Source organism: Copadichromis virginalis, linkage group LG17 (assembly GCF_057382275.1).
Source record: "Copadichromis virginalis isolate Kocher_CV1m ecotype Utaka linkage group LG17, C_Virginalis_male_GT1.1, whole genome shotgun sequence".
Classification (NCBI taxonomy): domain Eukaryota; kingdom Metazoa; phylum Chordata; class Actinopteri; order Cichliformes; family Cichlidae; genus Copadichromis; species Copadichromis virginalis.
The window spans coordinates 23,318,276-23,344,715 of NC_140634.1; the positions used below are offsets into that span (position 1 = coordinate 23,318,276).

General features: G+C 43.2%; 3 protein-coding genes across 5 annotated transcripts in view; 1 reads left to right on the forward strand and 2 right to left on the reverse strand.

Annotated features, from left to right (window-relative positions):
* Positions 1 to 17,009, forward strand: part of lamb1b (laminin, beta 1b) — a 31,064-nt gene extending 14,055 nt beyond the window's left edge. For both annotated transcript variants that reach the window (XM_085437842.1, XM_085437843.1), the window contains 23 exons: positions 86 to 198; positions 284 to 363; positions 1,007 to 1,142; positions 1,215 to 1,373; positions 2,283 to 2,416; positions 2,488 to 2,608; positions 2,846 to 3,032; positions 3,128 to 3,271; positions 3,355 to 3,586; positions 4,858 to 5,021; positions 5,255 to 5,479; positions 6,711 to 6,928; positions 7,821 to 7,917; positions 12,387 to 12,756; positions 12,834 to 13,018; positions 13,167 to 13,408; positions 13,481 to 13,684; positions 13,776 to 13,920; positions 14,023 to 14,230; positions 14,611 to 14,752; positions 15,753 to 15,929; positions 16,008 to 16,167; positions 16,475 to 17,009. In XM_085437842.1, the coding sequence (XP_085293968.1) occupies positions 86 to 198; positions 284 to 363; positions 1,007 to 1,142; positions 1,215 to 1,373; positions 2,283 to 2,416; positions 2,488 to 2,608; positions 2,846 to 3,032; positions 3,128 to 3,271; positions 3,355 to 3,586; positions 4,858 to 5,021; positions 5,255 to 5,479; positions 6,711 to 6,928; positions 7,821 to 7,917; positions 12,387 to 12,756; positions 12,834 to 13,018; positions 13,167 to 13,408; positions 13,481 to 13,684; positions 13,776 to 13,920; positions 14,023 to 14,230; positions 14,611 to 14,752; positions 15,753 to 15,929; positions 16,008 to 16,167; positions 16,475 to 16,611 (3,980 nt within the window). In that variant the 3' untranslated portion in view covers positions 16,612 to 17,009. The remainder of the gene's footprint in view (positions 1 to 85; positions 199 to 283; positions 364 to 1,006; positions 1,143 to 1,214; positions 1,374 to 2,282; positions 2,417 to 2,487; positions 2,609 to 2,845; positions 3,033 to 3,127; positions 3,272 to 3,354; positions 3,587 to 4,857; positions 5,022 to 5,254; positions 5,480 to 6,710; positions 6,929 to 7,820; positions 7,918 to 12,386; positions 12,757 to 12,833; positions 13,019 to 13,166; positions 13,409 to 13,480; positions 13,685 to 13,775; positions 13,921 to 14,022; positions 14,231 to 14,610; positions 14,753 to 15,752; positions 15,930 to 16,007; positions 16,168 to 16,474) is intronic.
* Positions 17,010 to 17,841: 832 nt separating this feature from the next.
* Positions 17,842 to 21,493, reverse strand: eri1 (exoribonuclease 1). Its single transcript, XM_085437844.1, has 7 exons — positions 21,095 to 21,493; positions 20,002 to 20,183; positions 19,695 to 19,911; positions 19,517 to 19,600; positions 19,334 to 19,443; positions 19,132 to 19,246; positions 17,842 to 18,632 (listed from the first exon to the last, which is right to left on the reverse strand). Exons 1-7 carry the CDS (start codon positions 21,167 to 21,169, stop codon positions 18,390 to 18,392), a joined length of 1,026 nt encoding a protein of 341 aa, XP_085293970.1. The 5' UTR covers positions 21,170 to 21,493; the 3' UTR covers positions 17,842 to 18,389.
* Positions 21,494 to 23,109: 1,616 nt separating this feature from the next.
* The window catches only part of tmcc3 (transmembrane and coiled-coil domain family 3), a 112,449-nt gene continuing 109,118 nt past the window's right edge, over positions 23,110 to 26,440 (reverse strand). For both annotated transcript variants that reach the window (XM_085436421.1, XM_085436422.1), the window contains exon 5: positions 23,110 to 26,378. In XM_085436421.1, coding sequence (XP_085292547.1) covers positions 26,073 to 26,378 — 306 coding nt within the window. In that variant the 3' untranslated portion in view covers positions 23,110 to 26,072. The remainder of the gene's footprint in view (positions 26,379 to 26,440) is intronic.

The window sequence follows — 26,440 nt, forward strand, 5'->3', positions numbered from 1 at the left end:
ATACTCAGTATAGATAAACATACAGTAACTACAGTCAGACAGGCTGATGCAGTTTATCCTGTTGCTTCGTTTTGCGTTTTGGCAGCTTGTACCTGTAATCCGCTGGGAATGCTGCCAGGAGGAAAGCCGTGTGATTCAGACACAGGACGCTGCTTCTGCAAACACCTCGTCGAAGGACACAACTGTGATCAGTGTCGGGTACGGATCCACGCTCACTCTGGATACCTTCCTCTCTGCCTTAGTGCGCTTATTACTCATAAACATCTGCTTTCTGCTTTTACAGCCACAGCATTGGGGTCTGTCCAATGACATGGATGGCTGCAGACCATGTGACTGTGACCAGGGCGGGGCTGTCAACAATGAGTAGGTGTAATTAATGATATTAAAAACATCTGTGTTTAGTTTTAGTAATATGACAGGTAAGTGGGTCATTTCATGCCAGCTGACCAAATGTTTCCTTCATCACAAAAATGTTTTGAGCATAAAATGACCCTTAATTTTTGGAAAAATGTCCAATAAAGCAGTTTTCATATAAGTCTGCAAACAGGCTTTTTCACTGCTGTAAAGTAAAGCGTTTTGTGTCTTTGGGATTGGCTTGTTTTTTAAGACAGCCTCAAGTGGCCAGGTTAGGAACTGCAGTTTATGGTTGCATATTTTCACCTCCAGAAGTTTCTGTTTGCATGTGACTCAGGCCACTTCTTAACCAAAGTGAAGGTCTATGCTAGACAGATGCATGTTTCTATATTAGTTATTTTTTATTAAAATACATTTTACAATTGTACATGGAGGCAAGAAGAGATTACCATTGACCATTAAATAGAACAGCTCCTGCAGAAAGATGTGCAGCTGTTTTGCCTCTAAAGAAGAAAGATGTCTAACAGGAAGCAATGAAATTAATGGAAGATCTCACCATTTTCATTAAATTATAAACAAGGAAAAAAATAGTTTAAGCATGTGGATGTGTAAAACTTTGTCTTTCTTTTTCCGACCTGCCATCTCTCCACAGCTGCGATCCTCACACAGGACAGTGTGTGTGCAGGGAGCACATGTTCGGGCGCCGCTGCGATCAGGTCGAGTCCGGCTACTACTTCATGGCTCTGGATCACTACATATACGAGGCAGAGGACGCCAAGCGCGGCCCTGTGAGTGTGTTCACATCGACTTGTGGTGCTTTTTTTTCCCTCCAGATTTGTGAACGTTTGTTTCCCCATCAGGGCGTGACGCTGGTACCTCGGCCCTATCCTGAAGGTCGGAGTCCTACGTGGACTGGTATGGGCTTCGTTAATGTGCCAGAAGGAACCTATCTAGAGTTCAGCATCGACAATATTCCCGAGTCCATGGACTATGACATCCTTATACGCTATGAGCCACAGGTAACACAAATGATTTGCATATTTCAGAGTCGGTTATTGCTCCATGGCGTTTTGAAAGAACCTTTGTCACTAACTTTTTATGGTTTCTTTCTTTACTGAACATTTTCCTAAAGTTTGGTCGAATATTTTTGCGTAATCTTTTGAGCAGGCAGACAAACAGGCAGAAAACTCGTGCAAACGTCAATCTCCTGTCCTTTCCGTCATTAATTAAATGAAAATATTCTCTACATAAACCCTGAGTTATCTAGTTCATCAATAAGTGTTGATAAATATGAAGTATGTGACAGCTGTTTGCCAACTGGAATACCATTGTTTAGAGAAATATCTAATCAGCCAATCACATGGCAGCAACTCAGTGCAGTCAGGCATGTGCTCGAGATGACCTGCTGAAGCTCAAATTTAAGTTACTTTCAACATGACATGGTTGTTGGTGCCAGACGAGCTTCTCAGAGTATTTCACAAACTGTCGATCTACTGAGATCAGCAGTACACTGCACAGCCATCTCTAGAGTTTACAGAGAACGGTCCGAGTAAGAGGAAACATCCAGTGAGCGGCAGTTCTCAGAGGAGGATTGCCAGACTGTTTCAAGTCGAAGGCAACAGTAACTTAAAAAAAACACTCGTTACAACCAAAGTATGCAGAAGAGCATGTCTGAATACTACAGCAGCAGAAGACCACACCGGGTACCTCTCCTGTTAGCTAAGAACAAGAAACTAGGGCAATAATTCATTCACCAAAGTTGGACAGAAGATTGGGAAAAACTTTGCCTGAATGCCAACTATCTCTTTTTCATGAAACATGTGACACAGGGTAGCCTATGGACAGTTTATTTGAATAAATACACTCAAACAGAAACAAAGACGGAGGAACGATGAAGGAATACCACATGTATGTTTGCTTGTCGACAGCTACCGGAGCAATGGGAGGAGGTGAACATCCAAGTGCAGCGCCCCGTCTTCAACCCTCCAAACTACTCCAGTCACTGCAGTAACTCTTTCCAGAGCGGAGACCAGCAGTCGATCTCTCTTCCACCTGGATCCAGGTAAAACATTCATTTACTGTACACTGAACATGCTCACACAGACACATAAACTAACTCTGTGTGTGTTTCAGACATGTGTTGCTGGTGAGGCCGGTGTGTTTTGAGAAAGGGCTGAACTACACGATCCAACTCAATCTGCCTCTCTACTCGTCAGTCAGCACCGTCCAGAACCCGTACACACTCATCGATTCGGTATGTGGCTTTGCACACAAACACACACCTGTTCAGACAGGTCCTGCCTGTACTCCAGGACCTGTCCTGCTCAGATCGTACGGCTCTCTTGAAATGTAAAAACTTAAGACCACGGACACTCATTTTCTAAAGCAGTTGCTTTAGGAACATTTCATGTCCTTCCAAGCCAGTGAAAGCTCCAACTGTTGGTCCATAGTGGCCCTCAGTAGCTCCTTACGCTCTTCTCTGTTTTTAAAGGTGGTGCTGATGCCCCGTGTCAGAGAGCTAGAAATGTTCCACGGAGACGTGGGAGAGCAAGCATGGGATACGTTCCAGCGCTATCGATGTCTGGAGAACAGCCAGAGCATCATAAAGAGCCCCATGACCGACATCTGTAAACAGTACATCTTCAGTGCCTCTGCCTTGCTGCACAAAGGAGCCATGGGTGTGTAGTTCATCTTCATCTTCAGAATCTGAAGATGTTAAAAATTGTTCCTGCTTCCACTCTCATCACCTTTCCCCTCCAATCTCATCCCTCAGCTTGCCAGTGTGACCCTCAGGGTTCACTCAGCTCCCTGTGTGACCCCAGTGGCGGTCAGTGCCAGTGCCGACACAACATCGCAGGCAGGAACTGCGACCGTTGCGCCCCGGCTACCTTCCTGTTCGGCCCCGCCGGCTGCAGACGTGAGTGCAGCTGAAGTTCAATGCCGACGTGTTCATCTTCAGTTTAAATGTTTTCTTTAATCCTAATCCCTTCACCCCCACAGCTTGTAACTGTGACCCTCTGGGCTCTGTCAGCCCCTTGTGCCACGAGGCCACCGGCCACTGCGAGTGTGTTTCAGGGGCCACGGGTCGCCAGTGTTCACACTGCCTGCCGGGCTTCTGGGGCTTCCCTCATTGCCGACCGTGCCAGTGTAACGGCCACAGCGAGTACTGCCACCCTCAGACTGGAGAGTGTCAGGGCTGCAGAGACTTCACCACCGGACACCACTGCGAGAGGTGAGGATGTGAATGTAGATGCAGTGGTGGTAGCTTAAATCTGCTAATACTAGTGAGGTAGAGACAGATATTATAGAGATTCAACATAAAAGAATTAGTATAATAGCTTTTCAAGGGCCTCAAAACTCATTTCCTTGGTCAAGGAAAAAGGGAGATTTAACCATTAAACCCCAATGTGTGGAAAGGAGTGTAGATGTCTAAAAAAAAAAGGTGGCAACATATAAGGACAGCAGAAGATAGCATTTCTTAGCCCACAGTATTTGTCAAATTTGAATTAAAGATGAGAACAATAAGCACAAGCATCAGTTACAAAAAGAACAGGACAAAAAACCTGACTTCCTCAGTTAATTCAGTTTTCTGTCATTTATCCCTGTAAACCCTGAACCATTAAAGAATTACCAGAAAATTCAATTTGACCGTGTTTATGGGTTATAAACACTGTTATTAGTGAGTGTTTATTGAACCTTCTTACAGAGACTATTTTCTAGAAATGAAATTTATATATTCTTGTGCAGTTTCATTGCTTAGAAAAGTTAATTGTGCATTTTATTCCGTTTTTTTAGGGAAAAAAACACTCCAATCATGCAGAAATCTTAAAAAACTCACAAAATCTTACGCATCAAATATGACACACTTGGCATTACAGGGTTGAAAATAAAAGAATAAACGTTTCATTTGGGTTTTTATTTCTTGCGTAACACTGCTAGTGATGAAGACACTTCAAATAAAACTTCCATTTCCTTTTTTTGCCGTTCATAATTTAAAGTTTCAGGTTGTTATCTCAAGAATTTGGCCTATTAACTCAAACTTCTGAGAAAATGACCTGAAAATAAAGAAATCCTGAAATTTCTAGTTAATAAATCAAAATGTTCAGTTATGGATGGCAACATTTTTATTTTATATTATTTATTTAGTTTTTGAGCAGCAGAAAGAGGCTTATAAAGATTATTATTATTATTATTATTATTATCATTATTATTATTATTATTATTATTAAGTTGTCTGAGGAAAACTGCACAGTGCTGGAGTTGTGGATCTGCAAGCCGCTTTGCAACCCATCCAAACCCAGCTCCTTCTCTCCTGTGTTGAACTGAGTCTATCCGATGTAATTTTAAGGCAAAATTATATGAATGCAGCTATATGGGACGTTGCAGTTTGGGCAGACATTTCTTCAGTACTCAGGTGTCTCTCAGAAACAGTTGATTTTTACTAACCTTTTCCTTCCAGATCTAAACTGAAGGATCCATTAACACCTTTTCTTCTGCTACCAGGTGTTTGAGCGGTTACCATGGTGACCCAGAGCTGGGTTCAGGCGGATACTGTCGCCCTTGTATGTGTCCTGATGGGCCACGCAGCAGACGCCAGTTTGCGGACAGCTGTTACCTTCTGCCTAATACCAATCAGCTGGTGTGTGTGTGCGGCCGCGGATACAAAGGCATGTAAACACAACACTTCACAGATTTGTTTTTATGTAAGCGGGGCTCAGGTGCAGTTTTTGTCAACATGTCTTCACGTCACACGCTCATCACAAGTACAAACACACTTCAGTAGTCTGTAATTAGCGTGCCAGACCTCAATCTTTAGATTCAAGAGGAAAAGAAAAGCAACAAACTTGAGGTCTCATGTACGATACCATACCAGCTGACTTGTCTCCTGCATCCCTTCCAGGTGTCAGGTGCGACGAGTGTGCCCCGGGTTACTTTGGGAATCCTCTGGTGCCCGGTGGGCGCTGCATGCCCTGCCAGTGCAACAACAACATCGACATGCACGACCTGGACTCCTGCGATGCTCGCACCGGCGCCTGTCTCAAATGCCTGTACCACACCCAGGGCGACGGGTGCCAGCACTGCAAACTGGGTTACTATGGCAATGCTACCACACAGAGCTGCAGGAGTGAGTACAGCTGAACATGATTCATCATATTTATTGTTATCCAAAAATATATTTGTTAGTGCTTCCTGTGTGTAATGCCGGTTTCACTTTCCTGCTAAATAATTGTAGCCACAGCCAGAAGGAGGCCAGTACACATCCTCCCAGTCTTGGTGCATGTGATTACAGTGACCTCTGACTTTTGTAGTAGTTGTATCAGTAAATTGGCAAGATGTCGTCCTAATTTGGGTACCGTATGGCCGTTAGCTTTTACTTTATCTAAGTTAGTCTGACCATTTGGGACGAAAAAATGTTGTCCCCCACTTCATGTAAGCTCAGCGCCAGCTATAGACCAGGGGCGTTGAACTCCAGGCCTCGAGGGCCGGTGTCCTGCAGGTTTTAGATATCACCCTGGGTCAACACACCTGAATCAAATGATTAGTTCATGACCAGGCTTCTGGAGAACTTTGAGAAATGTTGAGGAGGTAATTTAGCCATTTAAATCAGCTGTGTTGGATCAAGGACACATCTAAAACCTGCAGGACACCGGCCCTCGAGGCTTGGAGTTCGACACCTGTGCTATAGACTGTATTTAAAAGATAGACACAGTCAAAGTAGTGTCTGCCATTGGATTGTGGACGACCTTTTTTCTGAGTTTAGCATTTGGATCGTTGCCATCTTCTTTTTGTGTATCCAAAAGTGATCATCATGAATACATTTGGACCTAATGGTAGAGTGGTTAGCATATTTACTTGGTAACGAGAAGGTTGCTGATTTGATTCTAGCCAGAGCCTCAAATCCCCTTTGTGGTTGGATCAGGTAGCAACCCCCTGTGACAAAGGAGCAGTCAAAAGCAGCTAAACTGGACCCAGACTGTTGGAATAGTTAAATCCGCAGAAGTTCAATTTACCAGAGAATTTATGTCAAAATGTAAAGGTGGACGTTTTAAAATTGGAGTCTGTTGTGGTTTCTTGTGTGACATATTGCGAGCATTGCTTGAGAATTCGTCACATCCAAAATAGCGAATTGGATATTGGACAAAGAAGGTGCTGCACCAAATCCTCCTCATGATTGCTTTGGTCACTTGTAATTTTAAAGTTGGCGACTTGACTACAAACACTTGCTGATTTCTTGCTGTAAAAGCAGCTAGTCTATGTTAACAAACATAGACAGATCTCAAATATCCATCTAGCCAGTAAATTTCCCATAATTCTGCGGTGCATCTTTCTTGTTTCTTTCTTTCTTCACTCCGCAGAGTGCACGTGTTATTCAGTAGGGACGATTCCTTATGCCTGTTCGTCCCCCGATGACTGTCAGTGCGACCAGCGCAGTGGCCAGTGTCCCTGCCAGCCCAACGTGGTCGGTCAGCACTGCGACCGCTGCGCTCCAGATACGTGGAACCTCACCAGCGGGACGGGCTGCCAGCGCTGCGACTGCGATCCTGTCCACTCGTTCAAATCCTCCTGCAATGAGGTGAGGCAGACTGTGTTTATAACCATATTTTGTCCTTTAACACTATCATGCAGTAACTTTTGGGTAAGCCTTTTAACTTTTAGAGACATTTTAGGTGATGAAATCTAAAACTTGTGCTCAGTTGCTTGGTGTGAGCCACCTGGAGCACAAATACCACTAGAAATTTTTATTTCTGGTAGGATTATCCATACCAAGCAGGTCAATGCCAGATGAATGGTTTCCCTGCTCAGATTTTTCCTGTATCTGCCAGGCTGGATGTATGTATAAAGATATACGAATGGGTATTTATAGTAACAGTTGGGAAAAGAACCGGAGCAAACAGTGTGGACGGAAACATGTGGATATGTATCCAAGGACAGTATTGACATTTCAGGAGAACAAAAAATCTAAACTCCAGTTAATTAAGTAATGAAACCCCCGCACCATTGTCTCAGCAGCTACTCCAGTTAACTCTCTCTGAACACGATCTGAAATGAACCACAAAATCCTGTCCATCTATGAGCTGCTGTTTCCAAACTTTCTCTTACATAGTGTTGGGGATTGGTTTTCCCAAACCCCCACACCGTAGGGTGTGACCATCCCAACAACTTCAAGTAGTTTTTGATACTGTATATGGACTCCAGCTGTTTAGGACCTGCTTCTCTCCTCTCACATGTAAAGAACTGATGACACTCACTCACACGAAACTTTCAGCTTTCTGTGTTTACTGGCTTCATTCCATCGGAGGAAGGAAGTCTCGGAATACACTGTGGAATGACACAGGAATTTTCTTTCCAGGCAGGAACAAATTCTGCCAAACTTCAAAGCTTTATTGTGTCTGCATCGGAGAGAAGAGCTTTGAAGTTTATTGAACGCTCTGACCTGATCGCTGTGTTTTTTGCGCTGCCTGCAGGTTACAGGACAATGCATGTGCAAGCCCGGTTTTGGTGGCCGGATGTGCCGGGAGTGCAAAGAGCTCTTCTGGGGGAATCCAGAGGTCAAATGTTATGGTAAGATATCACCACCACCCAAATGCAGGACCAGAGAGTCAAACATTTGAAGGTCAGCCAGTCTGCTAGGGAGTATACAAGAAAGAACTCGGTGAACTACTTTAAATATGACAGAAAAATGCAAACAAGAAACCATCAGGAACTCTGGGATATGCCTGGAAAGTTTCATGTCAGTGAGAACAAGACTATCTGGCAGCTGGCTGTGGGAAACAGGGGGGTGGATGCATATAGCAAGAATACTAACAGGGTAACAGGTGAGACAAACTGAGCACAGGAGAAATTAATTACTACTAAAATAATCCCGGTTACTTAGTGAGTCTGACCCACCAACATATTTCTTTACTCAGAATTTTATACAAACGTAAAGAGCCCATTGTAAAATGTAAAAGGATATTTCAGTAACTTACAGGGAAAATGTAGAAACTATGTCTCGTTTTTTAAAAGAAAAACTTGACTGTATTAACTAAAATTCAGTGTAAAAGTCTTTTGACTGCTGGTAGACACTGACATGTTCAAAGTAATGCTCAGGTGTTGAGTAGCTTGCTGGTGGTCGGTTTTTAGTTGTTTAAGATGGACAGCGGCACTATTAGAAATATGATCAGGAACAATAAAGACACATTTTATCAGTTGTAAGAAATTGGAAGTCCTCTTGTTTTTAATGGCAACGTGGGAAGAATGGAGAGGCTCTGTTTTTATGTGCTTTTCCTGAACGAGACATTTAACAGGCATAATATCAACTAACAACAGATGGAAACTAAACAAGTAGGTCCAAGAACCGAGCCCTGTGGGACTCCACATCTTATTAGATCAGCTGATGAAATAAAGTTGACCGCAGTGACTCTGAATACTCTACAGGTGAAGTAGAAGTAGGATGAGACCCATTTGAGTGCCTTTCTGCTTTGGTCAGCCTCATTCCTAAGTCTCTTGAGGGAAATGCTACGGTCAACTATCAAATGCTGTAGTAAGGTCTAGTAAAAGCTTTATCCTCCTGTTTCTGCTCCTCCTTACTTTAGAGGTCACCATGGTGGATCACCTTCCTCCATCTCACCCTGTTTCTACCATCTCCTTCTGTCACACCAACCTTCACCACATTCATGAATCTCCTCTGAGGCTCATTTCCTCCTCCCTGGCAGCACCAATATGTCTACTATCCCTACTCTGCACATGTCCGAACCATGTCAGTCTTTCCTCTCTGACTTCACCAGTTAAAATAAGAACAGTAAGATTACCTGAAATTGAAGCCAAAGTAAAGCGGTTTCTGTAGGGATTATACAAAATATATATATGATATACAGTCACTAAATCAACAATGAATATATGTTAAGATCAAATAAAAACAAAGTGAGTAAGATAAACGGCAGGCTACCCTGCTCAATTAGTCGTGAAAGCAAGCAGGAAGAAATCGTTTTTTAAAAGTGGTTTAATGTGTTGAGACTGAGCTCAAGACTGAGCTGTGAAAAACAGATTCTTCCAAAGATTCTGGAGTTTGTTTCAAGTAAACCTGTGTGGGACACAAGTGCAGTAAAAAACTACCCGATGAACACAATGAAGTATTTCATGGTGAAGCAGACAAATATTCGGAGGTTAGCGGCACCCTGAAGCAGCATCTAGTCTAGAAACTACTCCGAAATTCATCATATCAGCTTGTTTTTGCCGCCCCCAGGTGGTACGTACGGTCTGATGGTACGGTGCTTATTTTTCCTTTGCCTTTTGTGAAGTTTTTGTAGCTCTAAACATCTCACAAGCTTATATAACTTTCTAGCAGCCTTTTTGCCTTCTGCGCCACAGAAAGGGAAACTTAATGAGGCTCCAGCCCCTCTGAGACCCTGAATAGGGAAGGAGTTAAGAAGGACATGCCACTGTGGCCTTGTTTTTATTTTTATCAGTATTGTCTTCACACTGCAGACCTTCAGTCTTACGCTGAGCACCAGCAATACCCTCACTTCTATTTCAGCACGTTGGAGCTAAACCATCACTATTCTAATACTTCCTGATGTGTCCTTGTGGTTGGATCTTAGTATTCATGTTCTCACAGGATGTTATTCTTGTGACTCAGTGGGAGACCAGCAGCGATAGCTTTGAAATGGTTTCCAGATGATTCAGCTTACTCCGACAGCAGTTACGTGTTGGTAGCACTCAGTCAGCCGGGTTGGCGCTCAGCTTTGTTTTTGGATCCTGAAAATTTTTATTGTCTGCGAAACAAACTGCTGAAGAGTCGATCTGCAGTAAAGTGTCCCACAGTAGCTGGCTCACCCTCAGAGAAAGAGAGAGCAACAGGGGCAGCTGGATCTGGGAATGACCTCTTCTCATGAGAAACAGATGTTCTCCAGAATTCCCAGGCTTCCCATTTTCGCCACGGACAAACACACAGAGGAAACAGGAATATGAAATATTCCCATTGAATTCTCTGATGGTCTTTTAAGCCTTGAAAGCAGCTGGACTTCACCTCCTTTCTGCACAGATGATGAAATAATGCACCAATTTACAGGAACACTGTGGCCTCCTCAGTGAGGAGTGTTATATGTATATGTTGTATGCAGATAAAAAAAAACGCCTCAGATTTACAAGTGTCAGCGGTTAAAATGTCTTTTTAATATAATAGTAGTGTAGCTTTTCTCAATTAGTAACCAATAATCACCATTTACATTCATCCATGACTGTGTTTCTGCAGAAAGATGTAACAATTCAACCTCATTAAACCAGAGCCTCACCTTCTGTTGCATAAATCACACAAATATAACCCCAAAAGGTTTGGACGCTCACTGCATAAAATAAAAATAAAAACCAGAAAATCTCATTTATACACAGTAGAATATTGAAAAACATACCACATGTTTAAACTGAAAAAATGTACAATTTCAAAGCATCCCCTCTTCTTTTTACAACAGTCCACAAACGTCTGGGAACTGAGCAAACCAGCAGTTCTCATCTGAGGGAGGATTCCAGCTGCTCAGCAGTCCTCAGTCTTCTTCTTAGTTTTTTTTTCTTGATTACAAATTCCAGACTTCAAACTGAGCATTGATATCAAGCTGTATGATCCCTCTCCTCTTTAGTCTAGAGGATGCGGGGTCCATGTTTTCCAAGAAAGAATTTAAAATTTCAGTTCGTCTGACCTCAGCTTTCCACTTTTACTCAGAGAAGACAGCGGTGTTTCTGGATCATGCGCACATGTGGCTTCTTCTTTGCATCACAGAGGCTGGATTTATACATGGCACAGAGAACTGTGCTCATGCAGTGATCTCAGTAATGACAGAATCATGTCTGTTTTTTAATGCAGTGCTGTCTGAGGGCCTGAACACCACAATCCAGTGATTTTTGGTCTTGTCTCTTGCGCACAGAGATTTCTCCTGATTTTTTAAATCTTCTGATGTTGTTATGACATAAACTGTAGATGACAAGATATTCAAAGTCGTCATGATTTTACCTTGAGGAATGTTATTGTAAAATTGTCGGACAATTTGTAGACAGTTTTTTTGCAGATTGGTGAACCTCTGTCTGTCTCTAAGATGTTCTTTTTTGTCAGCGTTAATCTCATTAAAATTATGGTAACGGCATAACCGCATTAACGCGGCAAATGTCCGTTAGCGAGTTAGCGCGGATCGCCTCGTGCGTGGGGCTGCACGGCAAGATTAAGGAGATTAACGCTGACAGCACTAGTTCTTTTTAAAGTGAATTGGTTGCAAAAATGCTCCTCAAGCATTTTTTTTTGCTCCCTTTTTCTCTGAGACATACTGCCATCAAATGTTTCATGAAATAATCAAATGTCTCAGTTTAGACATTTGATATGTTCTCTGTTCTAAGTACAGGAACACTGATGGGGAATATCTGTCAGACTGTTTTTTCCTTCTTTCTGACACGTGATATTCCTTTTTTTTCCCCCATGGAGCGACCGAAACCTGACCTTCGAGGTCATATTCATGTCCAAGTTTATTTACTGAAACCATTTGAGGTTAAATAAACTTTAAGTGACTTACTTCCCAAGGAGACAAAAACTTGAAGATGTTTTTTTTGGATTATGAGGGCTGCGCGTAACTTACATGTTTTTACTGTTTTTATTGTTCTGACATTATAAAACTTAAAGTTGAAGGTTAGTTCTAAACACTCAGCAAGAAGGTCCTGGGAAGGTTGCGTCCTCCTCGTGTCTGCATCGGTTTCTCTATGTAAGGTTAACTGCCATTGGTTAACTGCAACAGATTGGTGACATGATTTGAGTCTGCCCTGCCTCTCGCCCTTTAACACCAGCAGGAACAGTGCAGAAAGAAACACTGCTATGTTTTTACCTTTATTTAAGTCCCTATCGCATTAAATCTGCTTCAGTACTGCATTAAAACTACAACAAATACAGAATATAAAACTTGATATACAAACACAAACAACAAAAAACTGTTATTAATTAAACATTTGGGTTGTTTCACCCTTGGGAGTCGTTTTTTTAGTTGGCGTCTCCACCTTCCTGTGTGTGTTTCTAGCTTGTGACTGCGACCACCGGGGGATCTCCAGTGAGCAGTGTCATCGTGCCACAGGGCAGTGTACCTGTGTGGAGGGCGTGGCGGGCCCCCGGTGCAACGAGTGTGCTAGGGGTTACCACGGTGAGTTCCCTGACTGCAAACCCTGCCACAAGTGCTTTGCGGCTTGGGACACCGTGGTCGAGGAGCTGACCAACCAAACTCGCCGACTGGAGGCCAAAGTGAACGAGCTGCAGACTGTCGGAGTGACGGCGCCGTACAAAGAGTTGATTGGAAGTCTCGAGAGAAACTCCAAGGCTGTCAGAGACATCTTGGAGAGCAACGCCGCCACGGTGAAGCTGGAGCAGATACAGGAGCTGATGCATCAGATAACGTATGCACACCACCAAACAGAGGCTTACTTGGGGTTGTAGCAAGCAACTGGTGTTTATTGTTTCACTGTGCTTTTAGTGGTGTGATGTCCTATCTCAATGGAAAGCTCAACACAACCGAGGAAGCCTTGGAACTTCTTCAGAGTGATGCAAATGCCACCGATGCAGACTTAGACGTGCTGACTGTTGAGGCAAACCAGTTGGAGATGAGCGTCCAGAGGCTGAGACAGCAGGTGGACGACGCCAAGAACGCCAACATACACGGTGAGAAATCAAGTGCTTCAGCCTAAAGCTTCACTCTTAGACCTTTACAGCTTAGCCAAGACAGAAAGTCGGCACGTTTTAATCGGTACATCAGTACTACATTTCCGTCCAGCCCTGTTTCACTGTTCCCTAACTTTACTGCTTCCAGGTGCCCTGGAGACTATTACTGCTGCGCACATGCAGTCTAGGATGGCAGAGCAGCGCACCAATGCTTCTACGAGCGACCCTGGCAACACAGTCAAGCAGTCAGTTGCAGTACGGAAAGCCACGGAGGACAAACTGAGCAGCACGAAGAAGGAATTTGACCGAAAACAACAGAGAAACATGCAGAAGCTGGACAAGCTGTCCAAAGAGCTCGATAAATTTAGCCTGTCTTCACTAAATGAAAAGGTGAGAACACGGGAAGATCGCATCTGTCTATCACACGTTCACCTTTGTTGGTAATTCTGTCTTTCTCTGAAGATTTGTGGTGGAGCCTCTGAAGGTGATGATGGCTGCTCCACCTGTGGCGGGTTGGGCTGCACCAACGAGGATGGAGCGCCTCGCTGTGGAGGAGAAGAGTGTGGAGGCGCTGTCACAACCGCTCAGACGTCTCTCAATTCAGCCAATGAGCTGGAACAGGCGATCCTAGAAGCTATGCAGGAGGTAGACGAGCTCTCCAGGATGGTAAGTGAACATGGTCGTCGTGTTATAATGTGGAACACCTGCAGGTGGATGTGAGACAGGTAACCTGGACCTGTGTGGACACTCTGCTCAGGTGTGGGAAGCGAACATCCGAGCAAACGAAGCCAAAGCGAACGCTCTGGAGGTGCTGATCAAATCCAACCAGAGCAAAGAGAGAGTGGAGCAGAGCAACGAGCAGCTCCGCAACCTCATCAGGGAGATTCGAGATCTTCTCATGAGTGAGTTTTTCCTGTACACGTCTAGTCTTCACAATGTGTAAAAATTTATGCACGTTTCTTAAAATAAAACGGTTCATTTATGTTTGGTCTGCGTTTATCCAGATGAGAAAGCAGACGCGTCCGTTATCGAGGCCTTGGCAAACGAGGTTTTGGCTCTGGAGATGCCGACGTCGGCCAAGAAGCTTCAGGAGCTGACGGACGAGATCAGGGAGAAGGTCACCACTCTGACCAGTGTGGAGACGATCCTCAGTCAGAGCGCGGAGGATGTCATGGCGGCCGAGTCGCTGCTGAAGGAGGCTAAGGCTGCAAGGTAACACGTGACGACTGACAGGATGGAAAACAGGAGGAACGGGATAAAAAAATTCAACATGAAAAAATCTTTTTTGCAGTCTTACAGGTGGCAATATTTTTGCTTTCTTCTGTAATTGTTGTAAACATTTTCTTGGACTACGAGCCAAATGCAGGACATCAGAGGCAGGTGATTGGTCAAAATCTAAATCCTTGTTACCAGTTTGAGCTCAAACACAGGAGGTCAGTCAGTGAAGCGGTCAGCGAGCAGCCAACTGCAAATTTAAAATGTGAAAAACAAGCTGTTTTAGCTCCTCCCCCTTTGAACTGACATTCTTCTGATTGGCTGCCTCTGACAGAAATGTGTAAATAAACCCATCTTTCTTTCTCCCTGTCTGTCAGCGAGAAAGTGTCTAACATGAAGGACACCGCAGAAGTAGTTAAGGCTGCCCTGGACGAGACCGACCGCGCTCAGAGCATCGCCATGGACGCCATTGAGTTGGCCCAGAACAACACCAAGGGCACCATGGACCTGCTGAACGCTGTACGGCTGACCTCAGTGATGATGCGGTTTGATTCAGTGACTCCGTTTACTGTTTCGGGATGACAAAAACAGCACAAAGTTCAAGAGATGGAGTCGTACGTTGTTGCCGTTTTAGAACGGTCTGCCTTGTTTTCAGTAACAACTGACTTTAAAAACAATATTTCAGTCAGGAAACGCTCAGCTTTGATTTAGTTTAATCACAGTGATATAAAAATGTTTTATTGCTGTCGGGTGTTCGGACGTAATATTTTTATTTTAAAAAGCATTTTTAGTCTAAGCTATTAAAAAGAAACATAAAAAAATAACAAATTAAATTAGAAACTTTGAAAAAATAAAAATAATATAGCAAACAAAAGTTGAATGTACGTAAAGGAAACTGACTTACTAATGCCTGACAACGCCACCCACAAAATAAATTATAAAGATACAAAAGGTATTCAAGTTTAACTAAAATTAAACTAAACTTGAAAGATTGAATGAGCTCCAAAAACTTCCTGAAACTGAACTGGATTCAGAAAAAATATTTACAACTAAAATAACCCAGTTTGGATCAACAAGTCACCAGCTACTTACCAATCAAATCTCTGGAAAATAGCCATCCCTCAGATCTGTGGATCACAGGAGGGTCCAAAGATTTTTAATAGCATCTGAAGTCTTTAGCTTTCCCCGATGATCATCAGTAATAAATATAGATGTTTAAAGATAACTTATTATTCTATATGAGTTCTGTGACCTTATATCTTATGCTATAGTTGGGTTTCCTTCCTGGCATTGAACAGGCTAAACTTTAGCCTGTTTTTTTAGCTGTGGTTGGTCAGAAGCTGCCAGCGCCGCTCCTTTCATGTGAACACACAGGAGAAACTCTGGCTTAATAGGGATGAGATGCAGGTGAAATTAATGATGGTGGGATTAGCAGAAAGAGTATGAGGCAAACCCTGAACAGTTAAAAAGAAGAAGTGAAAAAGAAAAGACAAGATAAATCTGTGCATTTGTGCGTCAGGTGGAGTCGGAGACGGCCAAGTCGGAGCTGAAGCTCAGTAACACCACGGGCCGCCTGCTGCAGCTGGAGAGGGAGGTCGGCCTGCTGAGGCAGAACAACCTGGAGATGGAGGAGATAATGGTGTCGACTGAGCAGACGACGCAGCAGGCCAAAGAGGACGCCGACGAAGCAGAGCAGGTCTCACAAACGCGCGCATCCGTGTTGGTTTGCATGTGAATCCACTCCTGCTGCAGTGCGTTTTTTTTGTGTGTGCAGGAGTTCAATGAGAGGCTGAAGGATAAATTCGCTGAGGTGGAGGACCAGGTGGAGGTTAAAGGGGAGTCGGTGCAGCAGGCGAAGAGGAGGGCAGACGAACTGCAGCAGGAGGCCATAGAGCTGCTCAATCAGAGCAGCAGAAAGCTGGAGAGACTCAAAGGTGAACACTGTTCAGATAAATGTATAATAACTCTGTAGTTTTGTCTTCTGTTCTTTTAAACGAATGCATTTCTAACAAACAAGAAGGGAGTTTGCTCTCTTCCTGTTTGTTTAGATCTGTTTCTTTTTACATTATTGGATCCTCTCCCGTTAAAAAAATACACAGAAGCACATGAAATAATCTGCTACGAACCAGTCAGTTTCTGAAGTATGATCAGATATATAAAAATTAAGAAAAAAATATTCCACTTGTGCAAGAAATTTAAACTGTTAAAAAAGACAGTTTTGTTTTTGTGTGGCGTTTTCAGAGTTAGAGGTCTCCTACGTGGACAACCAGCGCATCCTGGAGGCCAAAGCTAAAGAGCTGGCCGAGCTGGAGCAAGCCGCCCGCAACATGCTGGAGGAGATGAGCCGCAAAGTAGCGCTGTACAGCACCTGTTTGTGATGAAACCATCGCCGCCTTTGACTTTATTGACAGTGCCAAAGTGTCTGACGTACTGCTCCTACATGCCTGCTCCTTTTACGGCTGTTAAATAAAAACACTAATATATTTGACGTTGCCAAAAAATGTTTCAACGACAGAAAAAAAGCTTTAAAGCTGCCAAAGACCGTTAGAGTATTAAAGTAAGGAGTCCAGAAGGAAAGAAGCCATCATGACCTCGAAGCCAATATACCTGCATACGTTACTACAATCTGTGTTTAATTGTAACTAAATATCTATATTAAAAGGATTAACATTTCACATGTACTTAATAATCCAAAGATATCACTTGGACATGGTGCCTTAACAACCAGCCAATAATAAACCCGACTACAAGAAAAACACATGTCAGCTGGTCTTGTTTAATCTTTTGTGTTCTGGTAAAAAAACAACAACACTTTTTTCCCTATTATAAATAAATAAAGACCAGAGAAATGGGCTGCACAGCCACAAAGCCTGGAAGACTTGATGATAGAAGCAGCTGAATTACAAAGAAACCTTGAGGGAAAGCTGTGTCTGCACTTCTTTTGATGATCATAGTACAGACAGTTGGGTCTGCAAACATACACATAAGTGTTAGATTAAAACAACACTGTGTTTAGTTTACACCCAGGTTTCCAAAGTGTCACTACTGGAAGCATGAGGTGATACCAGGACCCTACAGAGGTCACACAGGTAGTCCATATATATGTTCAGATGTCAGAAGGTTTGCTGTATCTCGCAGCACAGTCTTAAGAGCAGGAAGGAAATTCCAGGAGATATGCATGCACTCTAGAGTTACTCTACAGCCTTCCAAGAGGCCGCAGAAAGCCCCGAACCTATCAGCAAGCCCGCTATCTGCTCCTTTGTGCAAAGAGGAACAGGATGAGCAGAGCCAGAGCTACAAAATGACCTCCAGCAGGACAGTGGTGTGAAAGTCTGATCAGCGAGTCGGAAACAGGCTTCATGCTGGTGTCATAAAGGTGTGACGCCCTCTAGTGGGCCCCGCGCTTGCTGCCCAGCACTGTGGAGCCTGATTAATATTTGCCATAGAATACCGCCCCTGATGCCCTGAGAGCAGGTTTAGCCTGTCAACGCTTGCCTGCTGTAAGGCACCTGTGCCAAGCTTCTAAAGTGACTCGACTGCCTCTCTTGTCCCTTCAAAATTTGCTGAATCTAAAGCATGCATCACACAGAGTGAAGAAGATGAAAAACTGCAAACAAAAAGAGACATTTAATTTGCATTACTTATCAGATCTGCAGACATTTCAGTTGAAACAAATCCTCATTTATGAAACAAACATTAAATCAAGACATCTGTACACGTGACGACAGTACAACACAGGCTGAACGCCTTAATTACAGCTTTCTTTAAGAGGTCCATTTATGGAGCTGTCCGAGTCCACAGGACCGACTCTTCGACTCTCTGCGAGGAAAGCGGTGAGCAGTGTCATCGTGCAGCACCTTAAACAGCACAGCAGCATTTATGTGTTTTATTAGCACAGTAGTTTAAATTGTAGATATGTGTGTTCATGTGAAGCTGCAGATTAGGCTTTATTATGCTGTCAAGGGTAAAAACTGAATTCTCCCCACCACAAGACAACTGAAAGATATTTCTGTGATACTGTTGAGAAACAGCAGCGCGGTAAGGCGTGGCGAGGCAGACTTTTCCACCCAGAAAATGAAGGAATGATCCACTTTTAAAGATCTGGTGTAAAAGGAGACTTTGAGCTCCAGTATAAGTATTTTCAGTGGTCATGGTTCTAGTCCCTGCTGCGGGGGTTGTGTGGAGGCGGAGCTCCTTCCACAGGCGCCGAGCTGGGAACCGAGAGCAGCTGACCGCCGTGCATGCGCTCGTTGACGCGCAGCTGGCAGCCATCCTGCAGCATGCGGACAGCTATCCTCGCTATGTTGCGTGAGTCGTCGAGCCCGGAGTGAGGACGACCTTCGTACGTCAGGCCGAGTTTCTCCAGCATGGTGCTCAGCTTCGTCTGAGTACGCGGGACCTGGAGGAAGAAGAAGAAAATATGGCTGGTTAGCAGTGGAGACCTTTTATCATAGAAGACATTAGGACATGTGAGAAATAGCCAAATCTGTGAGGAGGTTCATGGACGGGACATAGGAAGGCATGCAGAGGGTTTAATGACTGAAATGAGCTGGAACAGTAAGAATACAGTACTGTGAAAAAGTATTTGTTCCCTTTTGCTTTTTTTTTTCTTCTTTGGGCTTTGATGTGTTGCTATTTGAGATATTTTAGCCTGCTTCACTTTGCCAGACAGGTTCTATTTGTGATTTCTTGATTCCACAGGTCTTGCAGTAATCAGAGCTGGGTGTGATTAATGAAATAAGGGTGCAGTTACTTTTTTTTTCTTTCTTCCACACAGAGCCAGGTAGCTTGGGATAACTTTTTCCCCTAAATAAATGAAATCATCTTTGACTAATATTAAAATTAGTTTTAAAAATCTAAAACATGTAAGCGTGTCTGTACAAAGCCGTAAAATGTACCTTGTAGAAGTTTCCGTATGACTTTCTTATGTTTATCCACTTCTTTGCAAACGGAGGATATTTGATTCGGCTGACCCGACACTGGATGTTGAGGAACTTGCTCATATCCCACGACCTGTGGACGATGTTAAAGAAACGGCGCTGTAAACCAAGTGAGGAGAAGAAAGTAAACATCCTGCAGAAGCTTTGACGTGAAACCCACCCGTCAGTCAGGATGGCGTATTTGTATTTTGTCCCGAGTTCCCTTTTCTGAAGCCACGACACAACTCGCTGCAGGACTACTGGGAACGGGTCTGCTTCTTCGACCATTTTCTACCAACACAACACAGAAAAATGAGTAAATGACCCACACGTGTAATGTGATAGTGACGTGAACTCAACCGACCTGCGTTATTCCCGTCAGCTTCACACAGAAGTCTGAGAGCTGTGGGTTAAGCTCAGGCTTCACGTACTCCTGAAAGGTGTCCACCTGTGCAGAACATTAGAGGAACATCATTATTAACAACAACAGAAACAACAACAACAAAAGACAACTCCTGATGTTAGTAAAGATTGTGACTTAAAATCTCCAAGGTGTGCGTGTTGATGAGAACCATAGGGAACTCAATGATTTCGTGGAGGAAGTCTGAAGGATTGTCCTCTTCACATGTGGCTTCAAAGTCCACCACACAGATGTAGTCGTAGTACGTGTCGGTGGGGCCTCCCTCTGCCGCCGTCTGCATCAGCTTCTGTTTCTTATAGTGGCTCTTCAATCTCTTCTTCATCACATCCTTCACTCCTCTGCACACACCAAGAGAAAAACTGTTTGGTAGAACACTTCTAAGGGACAAGCACGAGTGTTTGGTCCTCAAACATTTATTAAAAACTCACCGTGTGTCGAGCTTTAACTCCGCTAACTTGATCCGAAGCTCCTCCTTCGTCATGCGGTTGATGTGGCCGTTGGCCAAAGCAATCTCTTTGTACACCGGATGGCTGAAGTCACCCTTCGACTGAGACGGGGACACCTGAGGAGCAGATTCTCCCGCAGGACACAGCCTGCTGCTAGGCTTCTCCTGAGGAGGAGACGTGTGGGTCGTTATGTGTCAGAAAATGATGTAACTCTACAAATTTGGCCATCAAAAACACAGAGAGCATGGATCAATGGTTTGTTTGGAGGAACAGATCATTTTAGAGTGAAGTCCAACAACACATCAGATAAGATTATCTGCAAAAGAAAGTAGATAGCAGTTTCTGAAATACTGAGACCTATCTACTGGGATTTTCCCACAAAACCATCTCTAGGAGGTAAAAGGAAAATAGGCAGACTGTTCAAACTTAATGCAACCATGCAGAAGAGTAGGAAGGTCAAGTGTACAGAAGAGCATCTCAAACCTAGAAGCAGGAGACGACCACACTGGGTGCCTCTGCTGTCCTCTAACAGGAAACTAGTTCCTTGACCATGACAGTGAGTTCTCTGACCTCACATGGCCTGCACAGTCACCAGATCTCAATCCAACAGTCGCATCATGGATGAGCACCCACTGTGCGATGCTATCCTGATAACTTGGAGCAAACTTCTTGTTGATTATGTGCCTTTAAGAAGTAACACTGAAGGAAAACGGGGTCTAACCCGAGAATAGCGATCTCTTTAGCTTAAAAAAAGAATAGCTCAGTCAATTAAAATACAACACGACAAGATGAAGTACACAGAGCAAAAGAGAATCGGGGTCGATTTGCAGGGCTCACATTAACAAAACACTGTGATGTAGCTCCCGTCTACTTCAAATATTTTAGTATTAATTACTCCAATACAAGAGTAACTAAAAGTAACGCGGTTTCTAGTCATTTTCATCAAGTCGGCACCAAAGAACCCAACGGGACATATCTCTCACCAGCCTGTCTTTGGTGTCAATGAACGCACCAGCCAGTTTACTTCAACGCAAACAGCGTTTACACGGAGCAGTGATTCTGCTAGCTCACCAACCTTCTCCTGGTCCTTCACGCTGGACGTCTTCACATTGTCCTCCTGGCCGTGAATGTTCTCCTTGTGTTCGTCCATTTAAAGCTGAGGTTAGTCCAAAAGTTGCTCAGATCATTTGAAAACAACATAAATTGAAGGCTAAACCAGGTCTGCTGCTGCTCCGGCTAGCCTCAACACATTAATGGCTGAAGCAGCTACCGCTAACCAGCGCTGACACGTTCAGTTAACGTCAGATATTTCGCATAAATCAACCACGGGAGTTTTTTTTTTTTTTTTTTTCAGACAGTAAATAATAAGGTGCCTTTGCTAAACCCACATAACAGCGCTGAACTTTTCATTTTCATGAGGGGGACAGTTATGACAGCTTCCGCTTTGCGCCAAAACAGCAGCAACAGCGCTCACTATCGCCACCTGCTGCTGCGGATGAACGCAGCAACAGGTGTTTTTTTGTTTTTGTTTTGTTTTTTTTTTCACCCAGGACAGGTGAACTCAACTTTAATGTCAGAATTTCTGAAAATAAATTTAAGAGAAATACTAGGATTTGAAAATCATAAATTTGCACATTGTAATCTTTAATTTTCGTAGCTTGAATTGAAGTCCTTTTCATGTCTTCAGCACTCGGTTAGTAAACACTCATAGTCTGTTTTTGTTGGGTAAAAAAGGTAATTTACTCTATTGGGAATACAGTGTAGCTAGATTTGTAAATAGATGCAGTAACTTTATGTACTAATAATGTAGCTGTTATCTATTACAAATCACCTGTGAACCTACATCGCTAGTATTATAAAAATGTGTGCAATTATTTAGCCAGACCTAACCAGCTGCACATTTTGTTTGTATTCCACTAGAGCAGCTTTGCATGATTCTAAATAATCCTTATTTATGTTTATTGCAGCCCAACACTTCATCCTCTGTCCAAAACAAGCTCCCTTAGTACCGTTTAAGCAAACTTTCCTCTGATTGGCTGTTAAACAGATTGTTTAAAAGTGGTTGGGGATATATGCCAAATATGACCATATTAGGAATATCCACTTTATTTCACATCATGCAGAGCCAAGAAAAAAACTGACACCAGACATTTGAAGCAGTCTGAAGCCTGAGCTGCTGGTTCACAGGGATTACTGATGTATACACCGACTTCATTATCAGACCTGCTTATTATGAGCATCCATCACTGGAACAGTGCAAATAAAGTGCTATGAAAAAGAATTATGTCCCTTCCTTAGTTTTTTGCGTATTTATCAGAATTCATGGTTCCAGCAGTAAGAAAGGCAGGGTACTATCTAACTGAATAGTAAATTTCTAATTATTTTAGTATAGTTGCCGTATATAATTAAAAAAATATTTGAAGCAGATATATGTAATAAAACTAATTAGAGATATTTGGAGGCAGTGCTCCTGTTTGGCCGCTAGTTGTCACTATATCTCTATTTAAAGCCACAAACCATTGATGTTTTCACTATACACATCTATACAGTATGAACCCTTTGTAAGCCTTTGTAAGGGGAAAACACTTCACAAAACATCATCGCCAGAGGTCAGCAAAACCAGAAAACTGGAAATTCTGGCGCTGTGCAGCTAATGATAACTGTAAATCCCGGGTGGGGCTGCTGCTGCTTTGATTTGACGTTTGTCTCTGAGACAACAGAATGAAAATGTCTGTCTTAATGAAAAGCAATAAAGGACACCTGGCGTTCAATTTAAGATCCATCTGTGCCTGCAAATCCTAAATTACTTCCCTTTGTTTGCCTGCACTTGAGTTTTGCAGAAGATTCTAATGGATTTTTAAGCATCCATGAATTTAAACTGAAGACAGCAGTGAAATTGAATGCAGTTAAATCAATGTCGTTTCTAAAAGCTTATCCAGCTGCTTTAAGTTGAAGTGATTTACACCCTGGTTTATACATGTATTCCTTAGGAAGCTTGCAGAGCAGTATGATCTTCACAGTTGGATTACATCTTCCATAATCAATAAGAAGCTCAGATTTTTTTTTTATTTTAAAAAAAAGGCACCTTGATAGAAAAACAATGATTTATTTTATCATCTGAAAATATAATACCGTAATAATACAGTTATAGAAAACCCATAACCAGAAACTAATGCACAGAAATAAGAAAAGAAAAAGACAAAGAAAACGCACACACACCATGAACTCAGAGCTTTGGAGAGGAGGTACACGTCTCTCCTAACAGAGATAGTGTTTGAATCGGTTTGCAAAAAACATCAAAGATGAGCTTAGGTTTCATAAAAACCTCCATATTTGGCTTTTTTTTTTCTTCTTAGAATAGAGAAAAACAGAAGGACACACAGAAGAAGAAAAAACAGGCTGCACTGAAAAGGCATCAGTCCTATTTTTTAACCCCCTCGTCATCATCTTCATCACAGTGAAATGGGGTCGGGGAGCTACATTTTTCACTTCCCTCTGTCCAGTCTGCGATGCTGCATTCATGTCACGTGTGGGAAAGCGGCTATCGCTGCTGGGAAACATGCTGCTTTAATGTTTGAACAGACGCTTATTTCAAGTAAAAAGAGAAAAATCTTCAGCCTCTCAAATCTTCTAAATATCAGAACAGAGCGTCTGAATGCTGCCATGTTTTTTTTCCCCCTGGACATGAACGCAGCACAGCATCAAAGGCTTCACACACACATACACACACACACACATTGTAATTTGTTCTGATCACCTCTCCAGAAAAGGCCATCTAATGATCCAGGACTTAAAAAGTGAAGCCTGCATGTGATCACCTGTCAACTTTAAACAATTTCAAATCGGCATAATTTCACCTTATTTCCCTCCACGTGCACCAAACTGCATCACGCGTTAGTGTTCTCTCTACATGTGTCGTGTGAGAAAACAGGCTCTGCTTCTCAGCTATCTCTTGATGTTAGTACAAGGTTTCCCTTCTCACTGTTAGAGGCTTTAAAAAGCTTTCAGAAGCAACAGTTACCTGAAAACACAAACATCATAACAAAATAACCACAAAACACCAAATTAACAAGAGATGAGGCAGTTAAGCAGCTTTCACTTCAAAACAGGCAGCCTGACATTTTGGGAAATAGTCACTTTTTTTTGTTTTTTTGTTTTGGTCTATTCAGTGTGAAGTTAGAGCCAGAGGACGGAGATGTTGGCCAACTATAAGACAAGTAACCAGTCCCTGGTGTTTTTGAACACATTAATCACATCAGACGTGGTGACCAGCAGGTGAGTGCGACAAACAGGTAAAAGAAACTTGGCGGTAACCAGCAGGGAGGTAAACCGGCTTGTTTCAGACAGAATGAAGCAATGCAGAGACGCTGTCTATCTCTATGTCCCGCCCCCAGCTTTAACCGTTTCCATCTGGGAGCCTGTTAGGAGTAACTCTTGATTCTTTTACCTGAACTGAGGAGTTTCTGTCATATTTCAGGCTACTTCAGACTAAAATGACTGTGTATCTATTAGAAGTTAATGAAGTGGTCTCTGGCTGTACAGGAACGTATTGTCTAACAGCCTCTTTATTGATTACAGATGTGTCAAAACTTGTCATTACAGGAAATGTGGAGATCGTTGAATGTCATCTTAATGGGGAAAGAGTTAGAGAGGCCATCGTTTTGTTGCCCAGTAAATGACGGTGTATCTGATCATTATCTTGGTAAAGATGAAGCTGTGTGCACATTTTAAACAATTTTTCTCGTTTTACTGCATTTGTAACAAGAACTGTGAGGAAATCCGTTCAGCGCTCTGGCAGGAAACGCTGATTGGGAGGGTCGGAGCTCTGGACCAAAACACCAATAAAAACATAACTTGCAGGAATGTGAACATTTTAAGCTCATTTTGGACAAAAGTCTCCTGGTAGGTTTAAAGAAGGGCTTTAAAATAACTGCATGAAGTCGTTTTCTGAGCAGCGGCTGCTGTGTTCTCAAAGCACCGTGACCAAGGGGCCGCATCGAGGATCAACTTTGAGATACATAAGGATTATTGTGAGGATTCAAAGATACACCAGAAGACTGAACAATAATAATTATGGATCAGGGAAAAAAAAATCAAGCAGTTGAGGTGAGCAGAATCATGAAGCTAATTCATTAAATTAACGCATAATTAGGAGTATTTTTTCAAATTTATAATCATTTAGTTACTGTGAGGTCAGATTTGGGCAATAAAAATGAAGGAGGGCGATAAAAGCAGGTTTGGGCATCACTTTTCACTGCAGCTGTAGCTTAAAGGTTTTATTTTCTTACAGCAGATTTCTTTCACAGCACGTCCATTAATGATCTCTCCCGGCTCTAGCTGCACATCTACCATCCAGACTTGAACCTATTTTCCAAAATGTTTAACTGTTCCTTGAAGAAACACAGTACAGAGACACACGAGTAAGTGCACAACGCACACGAATACACAAATTTACACACTGATAGAAAACAGCTTAAAACAATGTGCAATCCCAGACTTCAAACTGTCGCTTTGAAGAAGATGCTGAATTTAAAAAAACCTCACATAAATACAGAACAGCAGCGAGAGAGAGGCGCGGTGCGAATGAACCTTCAGGTGGATGTGTGTTTGTGTTTGTCACAGCGAGCTTGGTGTGCACATTCAAATCAGGTCCACTGGACTCATAACTGACAGTTTGTGTGGAGGTGGTGCTCTAACAGAAACGCATCCCTTTAAAGGACAGGAAAAAAAATAACGTGTTATTCCATGCCCTGATGTAATCCCCCTCATTTATATTTAGACTTCAGTGTGTGTGTGATGCCGGTGCCACCAGAGTCTCCTGGTGACCAGATGAAAGCAGCTGAGCCGATTTATCTTTTGTTGGCCCTGCAGATCTGCAGCAGAGCAGCCACGTTTTCATGTGTGCACCTTCAGAGAGTTCCGGTTCAGGTCTTGAGCGTTTATGTCCGTTTACGTGTTCTTGGTGAGGCTCAGAGCCTTAAACCGAGTCACCGTGGAGCCCAGAATCATCGGCTCATGTAAGGCTACATGTTGATTTCCTCCCCACACCGGTCTCAGTGCGGGAGGAGCAATCGTTCCAAAGCGCACTGCAAATGTTCCCAGTTCTTCCACAGCAGCGCTAGCAGGGACACGCCCACGCAGGTGAGCGCCAAGTGGAGGCGACTGCGCAGCAGCGGGGCGGTGAACTTGGCCGCAGTGGACACGCACACCAGGATGACGGTGACGATGGCCAGCATGATGTTGATGCACTTGCCCAGCAGCACTTTGGCGTCCGTGTTTTCCAGCTGGATGGTTTGCTGCTGCTGCTGCTGCTGGAGCTCGAGCTTCGACACGCGAGTCTGGCACGACTCCAGCACCTCCTACCACACACACACACACACACACACACACACACACACACACACACACACACAGAAAAATG

Bases quoted from the DNA above. Each gene is read 5' to 3' on its own strand.
- eri1 (XM_085437844.1), bottom strand. From the start codon at position 21,169: ATGGACGAACACAAGGAGAACATTCACGGCCAGGAGGACAATGTGAAG. The intron at 19,912-20,001 runs GTGAGTTTTTAA...TGGTGTGTGCAG, and splicing joins GAGTTAAAGCTCGACACACG to AGGAGTGAAGGATGTGATGA. The intron at 19,444-19,516 runs GTCGGTTGAGTT...TTGTGTTGGTAG, and splicing joins AGCTGACGGGAATAACGCAG to AAAATGGTCGAAGAAGCAGA.